The following is a 17,151-nucleotide window of genomic DNA, read 5'->3' as shown; positions in this document are numbered from 1 at the left end:
AAGCTTGCCTGTCGATAGCAATTGGAAATCGTAGATGATGAGACTCGACTCCATGCCTCCTGTACCATGTGAAGAGCGTCAAGCACCGTCATTTTTCTCACGAGCTCAGCAGCTCTGGGGATAGATTCCGTGCTTGCATCCATCACTGCCATCACATATCTTAGGATAAGCAACCTGTAATGGTGTTCGAGGTTGGTGATTATCCCCTGGTCCATTAGTTGGATGACCTGTAATGGTGTTTGAGGTTGGTGATTATCCCCTGGTCCATAGGTTGGATCAAAGATGTTGTGTTTGGTGGCAGAAACATGAGTTTGATGTTGGTTATCACACAGCATTATCGCACAGTTATCACACAGCATTACAATGTGTCTCCTGCATCTTCTCATCAGATTGTCAAGCTTCTGCAACCATTCAATCCAGTGTCGCCGTCATCCATGTGTTCTTGTTGCTTTCATATTCACAGGCAGGCGTTTAATGTTTTTGAAGCACCGAGGATTTTGATTCTTCCCAATCACCAGTGGCTCTAGCTTTTCGCTACCATCCATATTGCAACTTAGCAGCAATGTTAATCTCTCCTTTGGCACCTTGAAGCCAACAGTTTCACAGCGTTTGAAAGCCAATGTTCCATCAGGGATGGCATGCCAGTACAGGCCCGTCTCATCGGCACTGAAAACGTTGCATGGTTCATATCCACCAATGACTGATGGCAACACTTCCATGACCCATCTTTCTGCACCAAACTCATCAGCGTCTTGTTTTTCACCATGCTGCTTCTTGAACTTTATGCCATTACGAACCTTCCATCTCTCCAGCCATCCATTTGTTGCTTTGAAGTCTTCTACACCAAGTTCTTCGGATAGCTGTGCTGCTTTCTCCATCAGCAAAAGCCCACTGATAGGTAGTTGATGACTTCTAGCTTCAGCAAACCATCCCAGCAATGCCTGTTCAACATCTCCAGCCTTCCCAATTATTTTCCATTTCCAGTCTTTCGATATGACTTGCTTTTTTTTTTTTTTTGTGAATCCGAGTTCTAGTTCTAGAATGGACGCTCTTTTTCAATGGCTGTTTTGCAATGGCGACCTGACTTTCGTTTTGGTCAAGTCTCTTTAAGACATCGACACATTCAGCCAAACACAATGACTTATTTCCAGCGTGGTGAACATGTTCAGTCAAGGACAATGACTTTTGATCAGCGTGTTGGACAAGTTCAGACAAGGGTTTATCTCCTTGAGATGCCATGATGTAGTTTCGAAAATTTGAACACCTGGCCAGGACTAGACTGCTGTTCTGAAACACGTGGATCATCAACGTGAGAACGTGTTTGCTTTTAACTGGAGTGAATTTAACGTGAGCTAATAGACGTGGACCTATAACATTAGTGCTGATAAGTGGATTGTGTGCTTATTAGGGGGAGGGACAGAAGTTTGAATTAAGAAATTGAATATTGACGGTTTTCTTACATTATGTACTTGAATTTCTGGTGTTTTATCACCTTGAAAGTCATTTATTGTATATATAATGCATTGTGATCTAATAAAAATATTATTGATAAAAAATGTAGTTATGTGGTCAAATGAAAATCGGCCTCCAGATCTATCAGTCAGACAAACCAAAGAACATTTGCAGCTATGTTACAAAATTGTGTGCTGTAAACCAATGCAAGAGCACACAATACAATGAAGGTCATTATTTTGGAAGTATCTGCCAGTTACTCTGCATTGTAAGAGAAATTATGCATCTATTCCATAATGTTCAAGGTTGTCACACAGATATTACATTACATTACTGACTTCTATTCCGCCTGTACCTTGCAGTTCTAGGCGGATTACATCAGAAGATAACTGGACATTTCCAGGAAAAATTACAATTTAGGGAGCTGGTTACATAATTGAGTCTTGGGGAGAAATTACAAGATAAGTAGAAAGTTAAGGATTACATCAGAAGAAAACTGGACATTTACAGGATAATTACAGTATAGGGGGCTGGTTATATAGTTGAGTCTTAGGGGGGAAATTACAGGAGGAGTGGAGAATTGAGGGGGAAATTACAGGAGGAGTGGAGAATTGAGGGGGAATTTTACAGGGGAGGGGGAAGGATACGGGGAGAGTTAAGATAACTGGATAAATTTTTTGAATAGCAGGGTTTTGATTTCTTTTCAAAATGATTTGAAGTCACTTGTTGCTGTCAACAGGTTGGAGATGAAGGGGTCTAGTTTTGCTGCCTGCGTTGCTAGTAGGTAGTCATACATCTTTTTGCGCTGAGTTGCTTTGAATGGGGGGTAGGAAAATGGGGACTGGGTTCTCCTTTGTCTGGATGAGAGGTTCCAATTTAGGCGATTGTTTAGGTGGGTAGGCACAGTATCGTTTATTACTCTGAATAATAGACAATATAATTTTAATTTAATTTCTAGCTTGTATAAGTAGCCAATGTGAATCTAGGTAGGCGTTGGTGATGTGGTCAAATTTTCCAAGTGAATAGATCAGTCTGAGGGCTGTGTTTTGTACAGTCTGTAATTGTTTTATTAAGTTTGTGGGGCATGGTAGGTAGAGGATATTGCAGTAGTCCACTAGACTTAGGACTAGGGATTGGACTATGAGTCTATATTGCTCTTTGTTGAATAATTTTCTTATTTTTCATAGATTGTGCATGGTTAAAAATGCTTTTTGAGTACAGGTAGTCTTGTTGATTTGGACCTGCAGAGTGAAGTATCTATCTATCGTCACTCCTAGGAGTTTGAGAGCGGGCTGTATGGGGTATTTGGTGGCATTTATTTCTAATTCAGTTATGGATGGGGTTTTGTCCTTTTCAAGCAATAGAAATTTTGTTTTGTCCGAGTTCAGCTTCAATTTGTGGTCTATCATCCATTTTTTCCACTACTTCTAGTGTTTTTTTTCAGGTTGTCTGTTGAAGTGGGATCTGGTGAATCGAAGGGGAGGAGTATGGTTAGGTCATCTGCGTAGCTGAATGAAGTTACTTCTAGGTTGTCTAGAATGGTACCAAGGGAGGATATGAAGAGTTGAAGAGCATGGGCGACAGTGGTGACCCTTGAGGTACTCCACAGGGGTTAGACCAGGGGTCTGATATAAGATCATTTGGTTTTACTCTGTATGTTCTTGTTTTGAGGAATCCTTGGAACCAATTGTATACCCCGCCTGAGATCCCTATGGCTTCTAGTATCTGAAGAAGTATGATCCACCAGGTCAAATGCAGCAGAGAGGTCGAGTTGAATTATCAGCATCCTTCTTCCTTTGCTAAGGTGCTGTCAGGCTATATCTAGTAAAGATACTAGTAGTGTCTCTGCTGTGGTTGGTTCTAAACCCTGATTATGTGGGGTGAAGTAGGTTGTGGTCTTCCAGGTAGTTGGTGAGGTATTGTGCAACAAGACCTTCTATTAGTTTAACGTATAATGGTATTGAAGCGATGGGTCTATAGTTGGAAGGGTCTTTATGATCTTTCAATATTGGGGTGATTATGATTTCCCCTTGGTCTTGTGGGAATTGACCTTCCGTGAATGTGGTTTGAATCCATTGCATGAGGCTAACTCTAAATTTGGGGGAGGCATTTGTTAGCAGATATGAGGGACAGTTGTTCAGGTCGCATGATGCTTGGCTGTATTTTTTGTAGTCGGTTCATATCAGACCATTGTACCGCTGGGAAGTTGGTCCAGGACCTGTCTGCTGCTATGGCTTCTCCTATTGTAGGGTTTATTATTATCTCGTTGAGGTGTGTTAGTGTATTGTTGAAGGAGGTTATGATTGTAGTGATCTTGCTTTTATAGTGGTCTGCTAGTTGGGTGGTTTCCTTGTGCGGCTAGGAATGGCTTGGTATCGGTGAGGTTTTTTACTAGTTTGAAAAGTTTCTTTGTGTCTGGGGCTTCTGTGCCAACTAGTTTGGAGTAGTAAGCTTTTCGTTTTTCATTAAGTTTGATCTTGTATTGTTTTATTAGGCTTCTCCATGCTACTTTGGTGTGTTCTTGGTTCTTTTTTTCCCAGACTCTTTCGAGGTGTCTGCAGTGTCTTTTTAGTTGGAGAAGTTCGGTATCGAACCATTTGTCAGACGACCTGCAGATATTGTGTTTTAATTTTATTGGGGCTAGCTCATTCAGGATTGTTTCGCTTAAGGTGCGCCACTGGCATATGAATTCTTTAGGGTCTATGGAGATGATTGTGGGGTCTGCTTTGTCCCAGAATGTGGTGGGTTCGATTTTTTGACGGGTTTTGAAGGAAGTTTTGTGGGGTTCATGTTTGTTTTTGCTTTGTGCCCAGTTGATGTTGAAGGTAAATTTGTAGTGGTCTGACCAGAGGGAGGGGTGCCAGGCCCCATTAGAGATATGAATATCTGGTGTATAGGGATGTTGGGTCATCTATGCAGCAATATCAAGTTGGTGGCCTTTTTCATGCGTTGGTTGGGGGTTAAGAATTTGGTAGGAAAGTGCATTGAGGTATAAGAGTATACCATCGACTTGTTTGGAGGTGTGGTCTTCTAGGTCACCAAGGAGCAGGTTATGTGTTGAGGTTAAAGAGTTCTGGAAGATGAAGTCTTCAAGTTCGTGTTTTGTGGCATTCCATTTTCCTGGTGTTATATAGCAGAGGAGGCAAGTTATGGTGCCTTTGAATGAGTCGCTGGAAAGTTGGCAGGCTAGAAGATACAAGTGGGGGGTGGAGTGTTTGTCTAGGACTTTTATGTTTAGGTTGTTTTTTACTAGGATGGCCAGTCCTCCCCCTCGCTTTTTTTCTCGGCAGACTATTTCAAGTTTGTATCCCTTGGGACAGAATTCAGTTATGCTTGGGTCTGAGTCAGAGGTAAGCCAGGTTTCGGCTAGGAAAAAGCAGCCTAGCTGTTCTTTAACTATCCAATCCTTTATTAAGTTTGCCTTTGGGCCAATTGATTTTATATTCATGTATGCACATGATATTGAGGTGTACTTTGTGTGAGGATTAGAGATACACTTTGGGTGGAGGAGGTTTCTTCGTGTAGGAGAGGATTTATGAGCTGTCGTCCTTGCCTTGGGAGGTGGTTTTCTTCCCCACATGGGTGGGATGCTTTCATGGGTAGCCAAAGGGGCATTCTATCAGATTTCTTGGAAAATGGAGTTTCCTGGATGGGTGGACCTGTCTGTAGGTTGCTGTCACTATTGGAATTGGGGATATGTGATAGCATGCTGTTTTCCAGTTTGTTAAGAGCAGGGAAGAGCACTAAGAGGACATACATGAGTTTGGTTGTGCGGGATGCCATAGTGTTATTGTGTGAGGGGGAGTTCTGCCTCAGACTGAGAGCTGGTCACGGGATGGAGGCTCCGTAAGGCAAGAGCTGTATTAGGCGGGAGATCGAAGAGGGCTGGAGGCGCCTAGACGTAGGAAGAAGGGTTGGGTAATGGAGAGGAAGTTGGGTTGTTGGCCTGTTGGGGTTGTGGCCTGAAGTGGCTGCTGAAGTGGAGTAGGGAGGTGAGGGGGGGGGGGGGGAGAGGTGGCTCCTTCCTTTCAACCCAGCTGGAATGGGACTGTAGGGCTAGTGAGATAGTGGAGATAGGGTCTGAAGTGGTTTCTTGCGGAGGAGACTGTGAGTCAGGGGGGAGATGAGAAGAAAGGCGGCTCCTTACCTCTCAACCTTGCTGGATTGGAAATACGGCAATGCTCTCTTGAGGGCTCTGTGCGGGCTGGAGAGTCGGCTGCTGGGGAGGTGTGTGTTTCTTGGTCAGCGTTTTTTGTGTCTCTCACAGTGTCGCTTTGCAAAGGCGCGTGCTAAGGCGCATGCGCCTTTGCCGTGCGCCTTAGCCGGCACGCCGAACGGCTGTGCGCCGTTCACGCTGCTTGGATTTAAAGTAAGGAGTTCTCTCTCCCGGCAGGCTGCAGGGGGTGCGGAGCGGAGCTCATACGCCCGGCAGGATCGGATCGGTGGGATCTTTGCAGCGGTGATGGCTAGTTCCCACCGCTTGGATTTAAAGTAAGGAGTTCTCTCTCCCGGCAGGCTGCAGGGGAGGGGGGGGGCGGAGCGGAGCTCATACGCCCGGCAGGATCGGGTCGGTGGGGTCTTTGCAGCGGCAATGGCTGGTTCCCACCGCTTGGATTTAAAGTAAGGAGTTCTCTCTCCCGGCAAGCTGTGGGCGGGGGGGGGAGGGGGGGTGCAGAGCGGAGCTCGCACACCCAGCAGGATCGGGTCGGTGGGATCTTTGCAACATCCCTTCAAGCAACATATCAATTACCTCATGGTGTACATGGTGCAGTGAGGTTGTTTTTCAGTAGAAAACTGAGGCCCTTTTTAGGGTAACCAGAAAGCAGTGGCGTACCAAGGAGGGGGAGGTCCGCCCCGGGTGCAAGCCATGATGGGGGTGTTCCCAGCCTTGGAGTCATGGTCCAGGAACTTCCCTTCTCACGGCCCGGTCCCAAGACTCTGGATAGTCCCCGTGGTCCAGCATGTTCCCAGCCTTCTCTCCTGTCCGATGGCCCTTTACCTTCCGTGAAGCTGAAAAAACTGCCGGCCTCAGCAGTGATTCAGCTACATCGCCCGCAGCTCCCCTTCCTGCTTTCCGCGTCTGCCAATGACACAAGTTTCTGTTTCTGCCTGGGTGGATTGTGGCATAGGCAGATACGGAAAGCAGGAAGGGGAGCCACGAGCAATGTAGCTGAATCACTGCCGAGGCCGGCAGTTTTCTCAGCTTCACGGAAGGTAAAGGGCCATCGGACAGGAGAGAAGGCTGGGAACATGCTGGACCATGGGGACTATCCAGAGCCTTGGGACTGGGCCGTGAGAAGGGAAGTTCCTGGACCATGACTCCCAGGCTGGGAGCACCCCACTCATGGCTTGCATCTGGGGGATCATTACTAAAAATATTTTTTTACATTGGTGGGGGGTGTGGGGTGTCAAAAATGATGGCAGGTGTGTCAATAAACAATGGGCCCCAGGTGTTACATATCCTAGGTACGCCACTGCCAGAAAGCATGAAAGGATACGAGTTTAGAAACTTAATTTCATTCTTACCTTAACAGGAGTTAAAGACCAGTCAGGATTTTTTCTCAGTACATGGATATCATTACCAAAAATATCAGCAACATAAATATACCTTGAAAAAGAAACAGCATTAGCTGCTCATATCATGTCAATTTTAATATGGCCTGATATATTGCCATTCATAGAACAAAAATATCTCCCCAACTTAATTTAATAATTGGCTAATTGCCATTACTAACCAATAATTAACATTAAGAGGCATAACTGCTCTTTGTCGGTATTCTACAAGGGGCCGCTGAAAAGTTCTCAGCCCAACCAAGAAGAGAATGATGTGGAACCATGGAACTTACAAGTTATTCCACACTTTTCTTGACACTTTTCGTTTCAATGATATGAAATGAAATGAAATGAAAAGTGTCAAGAAAAGTGTGGAATAACTTGTAAGTTTCATGGCTCCACATCATTCTCCTCTTGGTTGAGCTGAGAACCTTTCAGCGGCCCCTTGTAAAAATTATTTGGGCAAAATCCATAGCATCCAATTGCAAGGGGGTGGGGATCTGGGGGGAGGATGGGCAGATCATAGGCATGACTAGCACATATCCACACTAGTTCTAGAATACTAGAAATTTTGTGCCTTACTACCAACACTTAGGTACGAGCATTTATATCACCCAATGAGCTAGCGTCAGCACTTGTGCCTAGAGTTAGGTGTGTAACTGCAGACTTAGGCTACTAATCCATTACATCAATTGTGTGTACCTTTTACAAACTGCAGTAGTGAGTACTGGTGCGGCGAATGCGATACATTCCATAAGAATTGAATGAGCTGTATCATATTTGCCATGCGAGAATCAAATGAATATCTCAAAATAGCAAAAACAAAGCAACAACCACCCCAAAACATCCATTTGTCAAAAATGTCCAAATTGCAATTTTGGAATGGTAGAATTTGGACATCCTACTCTGCAGTGTGTCCAAATAGCAGGAGAGCGTGTTGTGGGTAGGACTAGAGAGGGCCTAAAATTAGGACACACAATAGCAATAAGTGGACAGGAATAAATATGTCCAAGCTTAAAACAGGAGGAGGTTTTTATTTACAGTATACCTATTTCTGTCACATCTAGGGTACAAAAAGATACTTTGATTGAGCAGCTGGTCATTGGAGGGATTCAGGCATGACCCCTCATGAACCTCCATTGGCTACTGTCCTTCTCCCTCTCTCCTGAAAGTGAAACTGGAAAGGAATACCAGGCTGCATGACAGCATCAGGTATTATGGACAATCTTAAAGCAGAAAGCAGGCGCAAGGAATAGCTAGGGTTACCAGATTTTCCGTCTGGGAAATCTGGACTCCTAGACCGCCGCCCATCCCCACCATACCCCTGATCCCACCCCAGCCCCGCCTCTAATCCTGCCACCTCCCCCCCCCTCCCCCAGCTATCTGCTCTCATCCTGCCCGAAGGAAAGCTTTTCAAAACCCGGACAAAGTGTCGGGTTTTGAAAAGCCATCCGGACCCCCGGACATGTCCTGTAAAGGAAATCTGGACATCCGGTAACCCTACGAATAGCCTAATGTTCAGTGTAGTAGACTGTAAACCAGGAGACCTAGGTTCAAGTCCCACTTCAGCCTTTTTTCCCTTTAAATTGTGTGCTCTCCAGAAACAGACATATACCTAGTGTACCTAAAAGCTTCTGACACCTGCAAGCCTGAAGTCTATCGACTTTCTTTGGCATGATGAAGTATAAGGAGTATCTGCCTATGCCTGATTCTTTTTTCAGAATGGGCTCTACTGCTCGGATGTCCATGAGACGCTGCAGGATAGCACAAACCTTTGACTCTTTCTCTAGCCGACCTGCCAGGAAGTCCAGAAATAAATCCAGAGGGAGATGAAAAAAGTCCATCTTGTGTCCCTTCCAAATGATGCCCAGCACCCATTGATCTGAGGATGTCTGAGCCCACTCTTGTTAAACTAAGAGAACAGGCTCCCGATCTGAGGAAGCTCTGCCAGACTTTTTAGGTGCCACACTGGAATGAGATCTTGATGCCTGTGGACATCTGGAAATGGAATTGTAACGTGGTCAGTATCTCTGGGATGAAAATCCCAAGGGACCCTGATGAAATCTGTGGGAGGGGCAAAAGGAATGATGATTCCTTCCCGAAGATTGCCAACTTTTGTGTTCAGGGAGAGACTTAAGGCGGCAATCCGCTACGCTGTCCATGAGGTTATTCAGACCTTTTTGTTAAAGTAACTGACCCTTGAAGTGGAGTCTGCACAATCACTTTAGAGGCAGAATCACCTGCCCAATGATGGATCCAAAAAAAGTCCAGCACCCCGACACTGCATATGCCGAGACCTTATTGAGAACTCACATGAGATCATAGAGGACATCCACGACATAATCCATGCCTTCCATCACCAACTGGGGACAGGAATCCACCTCCGCAGAAGGCATCTAACACAATCTCATGTAACATGCACATGCCATAAAGGAGGCTTCTGTAGCAGCATTTAGACCCAAGGAAGCCACATCGAAAAGCTTTTTCAAAATAATGTCTACTCTACTAGGGAGGGCTATGCACTTGATAACCTGTGCCACTGTGAAATCCACCTTTGGCTGCTCAAAAAGCTGCTGAAATTCAGGAGCCACAGGATAAAGCTTAGATATAGCTTTAGTCAGCTTTAAAGAACTCTTGGGGGCATCCCATTGCTCTGCAATCAATCTAATCCAATCCTTAGGTTTATATACCGAATCATCCCAAAATACTGGGGTTCGACTCGGTTTACATAATTAGTGTAAAAAGGGAGAGCAATAGAGACATAAAGAAGATTTCAAATTAATTAGCCCATCGCGGTACTAAGTGAACTCATCTAAAGATATGTTTTCAGGGATTTCCTAAACAGATCTTTGGACTGCCAGTCAGACAGACCCTGACTGAAACCTCCACCCCCCTGCAACCTCTCCATGCAACTGGGGGTGGGAATTGCAGCTGTGCCCTGAAACCCTGAGGGTCTGTTACTTAGGACACACCCAGCCTGCCCTTAAACCTCTGACAAGGTCAGAAGGCAAGCTAGCTCCCAGGGGAAGAAGGGCTCCCAGCCCGAAGAAGGTGGCACAAAATAGGTTGGCTCCATAGGTTCACCAAAGTTTATCTATGAAGCAACAGTCTGGAATGGACTTCTTTTCCTCTGGCAGAAGACCACCGCAGGGGTCTCACAGCACCCAAGCCACTAAAATTAAGAAAAAGAAGCAGAGCAGATCAGATCAGAAAGACCTATGCAGTTCGATTGCAGATATTGAACCTGCAGGTGGCTCCGTCTCTCCCTCTTAGGAGAAATACATGGTGAGAAAAGTGTTGGATTTCTGCAAATCCTGCATCGCAGGAATGGATTGGACACCTTGCGTATAGAATCCAGAAGGGACATACCAGAATGGAGGTTCATTTTGGATATGCTCACATATTTTCAAACAGGAAAGACCAACATATTTGTTCGAAAATGGTTGAGATGGACTTTTTTTCTTTTTAATGTTATGAGGATGTCCCAATTCTGACTTGGATGTTCTTTCAAAAATGTCCCTCACTATTATATCATTAACCTGTGTTATTAGTAATAAGGTCCCGTTGCATAAAGTGGGACCTAGTGGCATAACGAGAGTGAGAGGCACCCCTCCCCCACCGTTGTCTCCACCCCTGCTCCTCCCCCTCCACGTGCATCCCCTTTCCCTTCCCCTGGATCTTTAATTGCTTGGCACCGTAACAGATTTGATGTGCTCCTCACGACCCCAGTGGTTCTTCCGCTGATGTCACTTCCTATGCGCGGCATCTGGCAGTATCATTAGCAGGAGAGCTGATGCAGTTGCGAGGAACATGTTGAAGTGTTTGCAACAGTGAACAACTAGAGGAGCGGGGTAAGGAAAGGGGGACATGCGTGTGACGAGGGGGGAGTGGGACAAGGCGGAAGGGCAGAGAGGAGGAGGGGTGCTGGTGTCCCCATCAACATTGCACCCGGGGTGGACCCCCTACTTCCTTACTATACCATTGGTGGGACCTGTAGTAAAATAGCATTAGTTAGTGGTATAATAGCATGCATTAACAGTAGCATATGCTACTTATTACTGAAGGGCTGCCAGGTAAGATTTGCCTCTTTGCGGATGATATCAAAATCTGCACTAGAGTAGACACCCCGGATGGTGCGCGACTCATCTTCTACCAACCTCTATATGCTCATGTTACCCTGCTCCTTAAGTCACTTCACTGGCTCCCTATCTGCCATCACATACAGTACAAGATCTTATTGCTGACCTACAAGTGTGCTCATTCTGCTGCCCCTCAATATCTCTCCTCGCTTCTCTCTCCTTATACACCTCCCAGAGAACTCCGTTCCTCAAATAAGTTACTCTTAACGTTACCCTTCTCCTCCTCTGCCAATTCCAGACTTCGCTCCTTTCATCTAGCTGCCCCCTATGCCTGGAACAAATTACCTGAGTTTGTCCATCAGGCCCCTTCCCTTGCTTAAAAGCAGACTGAAAACCCACCTTTTTGATATAGCCTTCAGTCCTTAACCCTACTCCTCTGCCCTCCAACCCAGCCAGCTGATTAACCATTCCCCTTAACTATATCTATGATATCCTGTTTGTCTTTGGGAAGCAGAGCTGAGATTATGATGTCATAATGCCTCATTCCACCAATAAGAGCCAACCTCATCAGTGATGTCACAATGGCTTCATTGGTCTGTACTCCCCTCTGCCCTACAACCCAGCCAGCTGATTAACCATTCCGCTTAAGTGTATCCATGACATCTTGTTTGTCTGTCTTGCCTGTTTAGATTGTAAGCTCTTTCGAGCAAGGACTGTTTTCTTACTCTTTATGACTGTGCGTCTAGTAGCGCTATAGAAATGATCAATAGTAGTACTAGTAGAACATGAGGAAGGACCTAGGAAAGTTTGAGGAATGGTTCAAAGTTTGGCAGCTAAGATTTAATGCTAAGAAATGCAAGGTCATGCATTTGGGCTCCAAATCCTGAGAGAATGGAATAATTTAGGGGGTGAAGAACTTTAGCTGTAGCTAGGGTTGCCAGATTTCCTCTTTGAAAAAAAGAGGATGCCTGGCCCCACCCCATTCCACCTTAGTCCGCCTTATGCCTCCACCTCCTCCCCCAGCCCCGTGCCCACATGAACTTTCCCGAGCTCGAAAGCTGCATTTGGAAGCCTTCGCGCATGCGAAGACGTTGACGCAATAACATCACATGCATGCATGCGTATGATGTCATTATGTTGATGGCCGCACATGCGGAAAGGCTTCCAGGCGCAGCCTCCAAGCTGAGGACTTTCAAAACCCGGACAAACTGCTGGGTTTTGGAAATCCCTCCAGGTGTCCGGACAGTCCTCTTAAAAGAGGACATGACTGGGTTTTCCTGGACGTTTTGGTAACTCTAGCTGAAGCTGGCTATGGTTATTCAGTGGCAATATCCAGACAGTACAACTGCCACTGCTAATCATATCTGTACAGTCCTACTAAATGTACACAGAGCTATGCACTAAACACATAAGAGTCATTCTCTGCTTGACAGAGCTTATGATCTATTCAAAAACAGACCAACAGGACAAATAAGAGATTAGCAAACTATTTATTATGGGAATGATCAAAACAAACATGGCTACTCAACAGGTGAATGGGGGTTCAAAGTTCAAATCTAGGCTACAAGCCTACCTTTTTGAAGTTACTTTTAAAAGGGCCAGAAAGAGAGATTGACGCCCACCCTCAGAAAACTTCTGCACAAATTAGCTGTTCTGAGGCAAGCACCAATTTCCAGTTTTATTCCATGAACTCATGTGCATATTCATATTTTATAAACTAACCCACACTCTTATGGCTGCTATCTCTTCTGTCAGGAATCTCAAGCAATAAAAAGCAAACATCAGAGACCAATTAGGAAAGTTGACATTCCATAGTAATAAACATCCCCCAAATTATTTTTTAATTTTTGTATTGATAGAAGACCTCAATGACAATACTAGTAGTAGGCCAAAAGCAAACCACAATTTGCCAGAACTAGTAAACTACAAGCAAAACAAAAATTTGGCAAAGACTTCAAATCCCCTCTCAGAACAAACGCGGCAATAACCAAAAATTTATAACTGATAAAGGACAAATCAGAATGGGCCAAAAAGTTAAATAATAAATATTAAATACTTTTAAAGCCCTAGGCAGGAAACTTATGGGTGACCAGTACCAGGTTAATAAACCTCAATACCATAAGTCTTGCCCTGTACAACATCTAGTCCAATATAAAAATTGCAATCAAAATTGCCAACGAAACAAACGTTCAGTGTGAGTACTGAAAGGGGAAAGAAGGAAAAATAGTGTATCAAAAACCCATCCCCTAGTGATCAGTTAAATACAAGTGTTCAAAATATTTTCAAATTTCCGAAATAAACAATAGTGCCCAAATAATATCCACCAAAGGCAAACTTATCTGAGTCACAGAGGGCTCCTGTCACAGTTAGACAGAGCTCTGTTTCGAAAACTTCCTCAGGAGCTGAGACATAGGAATTAAGTCCCACTGAAAAACATCACTGAAAGAATCTTGGTGAAGCAAGCAGAGAGCGAATGAACTGTCCCGAATGAACATCAAATTCCTGTCCCAACCAAAAAATTAGACCAGTGATGAGACAGGAATTTGATGCAGGAGTTCATTCGCTCTCTGCTTGCTTCACCAAGATTCTTTCAGTGGGACTTAATCCTATGTCTCAGCTCCTGAGGAAGTATTTAGTATTTATTAATTATTTAACTTTTTGGCCCGTACTGATTTGTCCTTTATCAATTATAATTTTTTTTGTCATTGCCATGTTTGTTCTGAGAGGGGACTTGAAGTCTTTGCCAAATACTAGTAGTAGTCATCTATTTCTTATACCACTACACTTTACTCAACCATTTTGTCATTGGCCCTTTAACTCTTATTACTAAAATCTTATTTATCGTCCAATTAAACATGTTAATACTCATTTGAAAATTTCATAATTGTCAGATCAGTGGGGGGTAGGGGTGGGATGGGGGGTTGGGATGTGATGTGATGTCACTCTTGTGACATGATTCATATTTCATGATTCATATGATTCATTATTTAACCTGATACATCCTTCCGATACAGCATGTTGGGTTGGAAGGATGGTAAAAATGGGTCTGGGGTCTGTACCATGAACAAATATTGGACCAATATTCATTTTTATCACATTTATTGTCTTTAGCAATGATGGCACTACTCATCCCCAACATTTTAAACCTTCACTTATTTGCTGCACAGTAGAGGTAGATAGTGCATTCTATAAGCTCTATAACTTACAGCTTAGCTGGCATACTAACCCCTAAGAATTTTACTGCTTTCCTCTCCCACTGGAAAGGAAACATTAATTGAATCTTACTCTTCAACTCCAGAGTCACATTTGCTGGCATAAGGGTCATTTTGGACTTGCTCATCTTATATCCCAGGATTGCACTATACTCCCCAACAACCCTCATAAATTCTGATAAAGCCTTTAGAGCAGGGGTGCCCACACTTTTTGGCCTTGCGAGCTACTTTTAAAATGACCAAGTCAAAATGATCTACCAACAATAAAATTTTTTTAAAAATACAAAGAACAGTAAGCAGAGAAAATATTAATTATCATTTATATTCCGGGGGAGGGGGGGTTCAAAGAGGTCAAGGCAGATAACTCTATACAATGTCACCTCAGTAACAACTATACAAAAATAGACAAATACCCCCGCCCTTTTTACTAAACCGCGATAGTGTTTTTTAGCGCAGGGTGCAGCGCTGAATGCCCCGCGCTGCTCTCGATGCTCATAGGCTCCCTGCGCTAAAAACCACTATTGCAGTTTAGTAAAAGGGGGCCATAGTGCAAAATATAGACAGCAGATATAAATTCTCAAAACGGACACATTTTGATCACTAAATTCAAAATAAAATCATTTTTCCTACCTTTTTGTCCGGTGATTTCATGAGTCTCCGGTCCTTCTTCTGTAAAGCCAATATTTCTTTCTTTCTGCCTTTCTTTCTCCCCCTGGGCCCCCCTCTTTCTTTTTCTTTCCCCCTGGCCCCCCTCTTTCTTTCTGCCTTTCTTTCTCTCTCCCCCTGGTCCCCCCTCTTTATTTCTGCCTTTCTTTCTCTCTCCCCCTGGTCCCCCTCTTTATTTCTGCCTTTCTTTCTCTCTCCCCCTGCCCGCATGTCTTTCTTTCTTTCTTTCTCTCTCCCCCTGCCCCTACCAAGCCATCGTGCCAATTTCTCCACTTCCCGATTCTTTGTCCTAACCCTACCCCCAAGCCAGCAGCCAATTTCTCCCTGCTCCTTCCCTGAGCCAGGCCTGGCGCGTACAAACGCCGGGCCCACAAGACTTCACCTCTGGCGTCAATTCTAATGGGGAGGAAGTTCCAGGCCAGTTAGCCAGCGATTGGCTGGCCCAGAACTTCCTCTCCGACGTTAGAATTGACACTGGAGGTGAAGTCTTGTGGGTCCTGCACTTTTTCCCTGCCCACCAGCCCGCTTCACCTTTTGCCTCCATCTACCACGCAGCGGACCGGCAAAGCGCAACCAATGAGAGGAGACTTAGCTTGCTCGCCCATCAGTGAGCCCGCACAATGGATTGAAGTCACGTTGCCGGCCGGGTTAAGTTCACCCTGGGGCTTGGAGATCGCCTCACTGGAGTGGCTCTGCGGGGGAACCGGTGCCGGGATGCAGTGGTTAGACGGAGCGCTGTTTCAGAAGTTAAGGGAAGTGAAGTCTTGTGAGTCGGGGAAGCAGCAGGGAGAAAAAGATCGCAAAGGTAATGCGATTGACTCGCGTTGCATTTGCGATCGACCATTTGGGCACCCCTGCTTTAGAGAATCTCTTAATAGGAGAAGTGTGCTATTGCGTAAAAGGCAAGTCTATGATTTTTCAAACCCACCTGTATACTTTCACTTTCACACTGAATTTTATTGCCTTGACTAAAAGCTGTAGAGCAACAGTAAAGGGGATAATGATCAGCACTGTCTCATTCCCCTGTCCAAGGAAAATCTATCTGCTAGTATCTGATTGTTTTTATTGCTGCAGTTAGTTGACTGTGTAGGGTCCAATTGCTCTCTGAAAAACCAGCCCACGTTTAATTATAGAAACATAGAAACAAGATGGCAGATGAAGGCCAAATGGCCCATCCAGTCTGCCCATCCGCAGTAACTATTATTTCTTCCTCTCTCTGAGAGATCCCACATGCCTATCCCAAGCCCTTTTGGATTCAGACAGAGTCTCCACCACCTCTTCTGGGAGACTATTCCATGCATCTACTACCCTTCCTGTAAAAAAGTATTTCCTTAGATTACTCCGGAGCCTATCACCTCTTAACTTCATCCTATGCCCTCATTGCAGAGTTTCCTTTCAAATGAAGGAGACTCGACTCATGCACATTTACATCATGTAGTTATTTAAACGTCTATCATATCTCCCCTCTCCCGCCTTTCCTCCAAAGTATACAGATTGAGATTTTTAAGTCTGTCCCCATACGCCTTATGACGAAGACCACACACCATTTTAGTAGCCTTCCTCTGGACCAACTCCATCCTTCTTATATCTTTTTGAATGTGCGGCCTCCAGAATTGTACACAATATTCTAAATGAGGTCTCACCAGAGTCTTATATAATGGCATCAATATCTCCTTTTTTCTACTGGCCATACCTCTCCCTTTGCACCCTAGAATCCTTCTAGCTTTCGCCATTACCTTTTCAACCTGTTTGGCCACCTTAAGATTATCACATACTCAAGTCCCACTCTTCTGTCATGCATTTAAGTTATTCACCTCCTAAACAGTACCATTCCCTCAGGTTTGGCAGCCCAAATGCATGACCTTGCATTTCTTAGCATTAAATTTTAGCTGCCAAATTTCGGACCATTCTTCAAGCTTCGTCAAGTCTTTCTTCATGATATTCACACCATCTGGTGTGTCTACTCTATTGCAGATTTTGGTATCATCCACAAAGAGGCAAATCTTACCCGATAGCCCTGCAGCAATATCGTTTATAAAAATGTTAAAAAGAACAGGCCCAAGAACAGAACCTTGAGGTACACCACTGGTAACATCCCTTTCCTCAGAGTGATCTCCATTGACCACTACCCTCTGTTGCCTTCCACTCAACCAGTTCTTGACCCAGCCCATCATTTTGGGACCCATCCT

General features: G+C 44.6%; 1 protein-coding gene across 2 annotated transcripts in view; it reads right to left on the bottom strand.

Moving 5' to 3' along the window:
* Positions 1-17,151, bottom strand: part of LOC117354139 (serum paraoxonase/arylesterase 2-like) — a 70,105-nt gene that overhangs the window by 9,832 nt on the left and 43,122 nt on the right. For both annotated transcript variants that reach the window (XM_033931094.1, XM_033931093.1), the window contains exon 7: positions 6,979-7,060. In XM_033931094.1, the coding sequence (XP_033786985.1) occupies positions 6,979-7,060 (82 nt within the window). The remainder of the gene's footprint in view (positions 1-6,978; positions 7,061-17,151) is intronic.

The sequence above is a fragment of the Geotrypetes seraphini genome, chromosome 2, assembly GCF_902459505.1.
Source record: "Geotrypetes seraphini chromosome 2, aGeoSer1.1, whole genome shotgun sequence".
Classification (NCBI taxonomy): Eukaryota; Metazoa; Chordata; class Amphibia; order Gymnophiona; family Dermophiidae; genus Geotrypetes; species Geotrypetes seraphini.
Note: the sequence above shows the minus strand (reverse complement) of the source record. Positions and strands in the feature narration are given on the sequence as shown.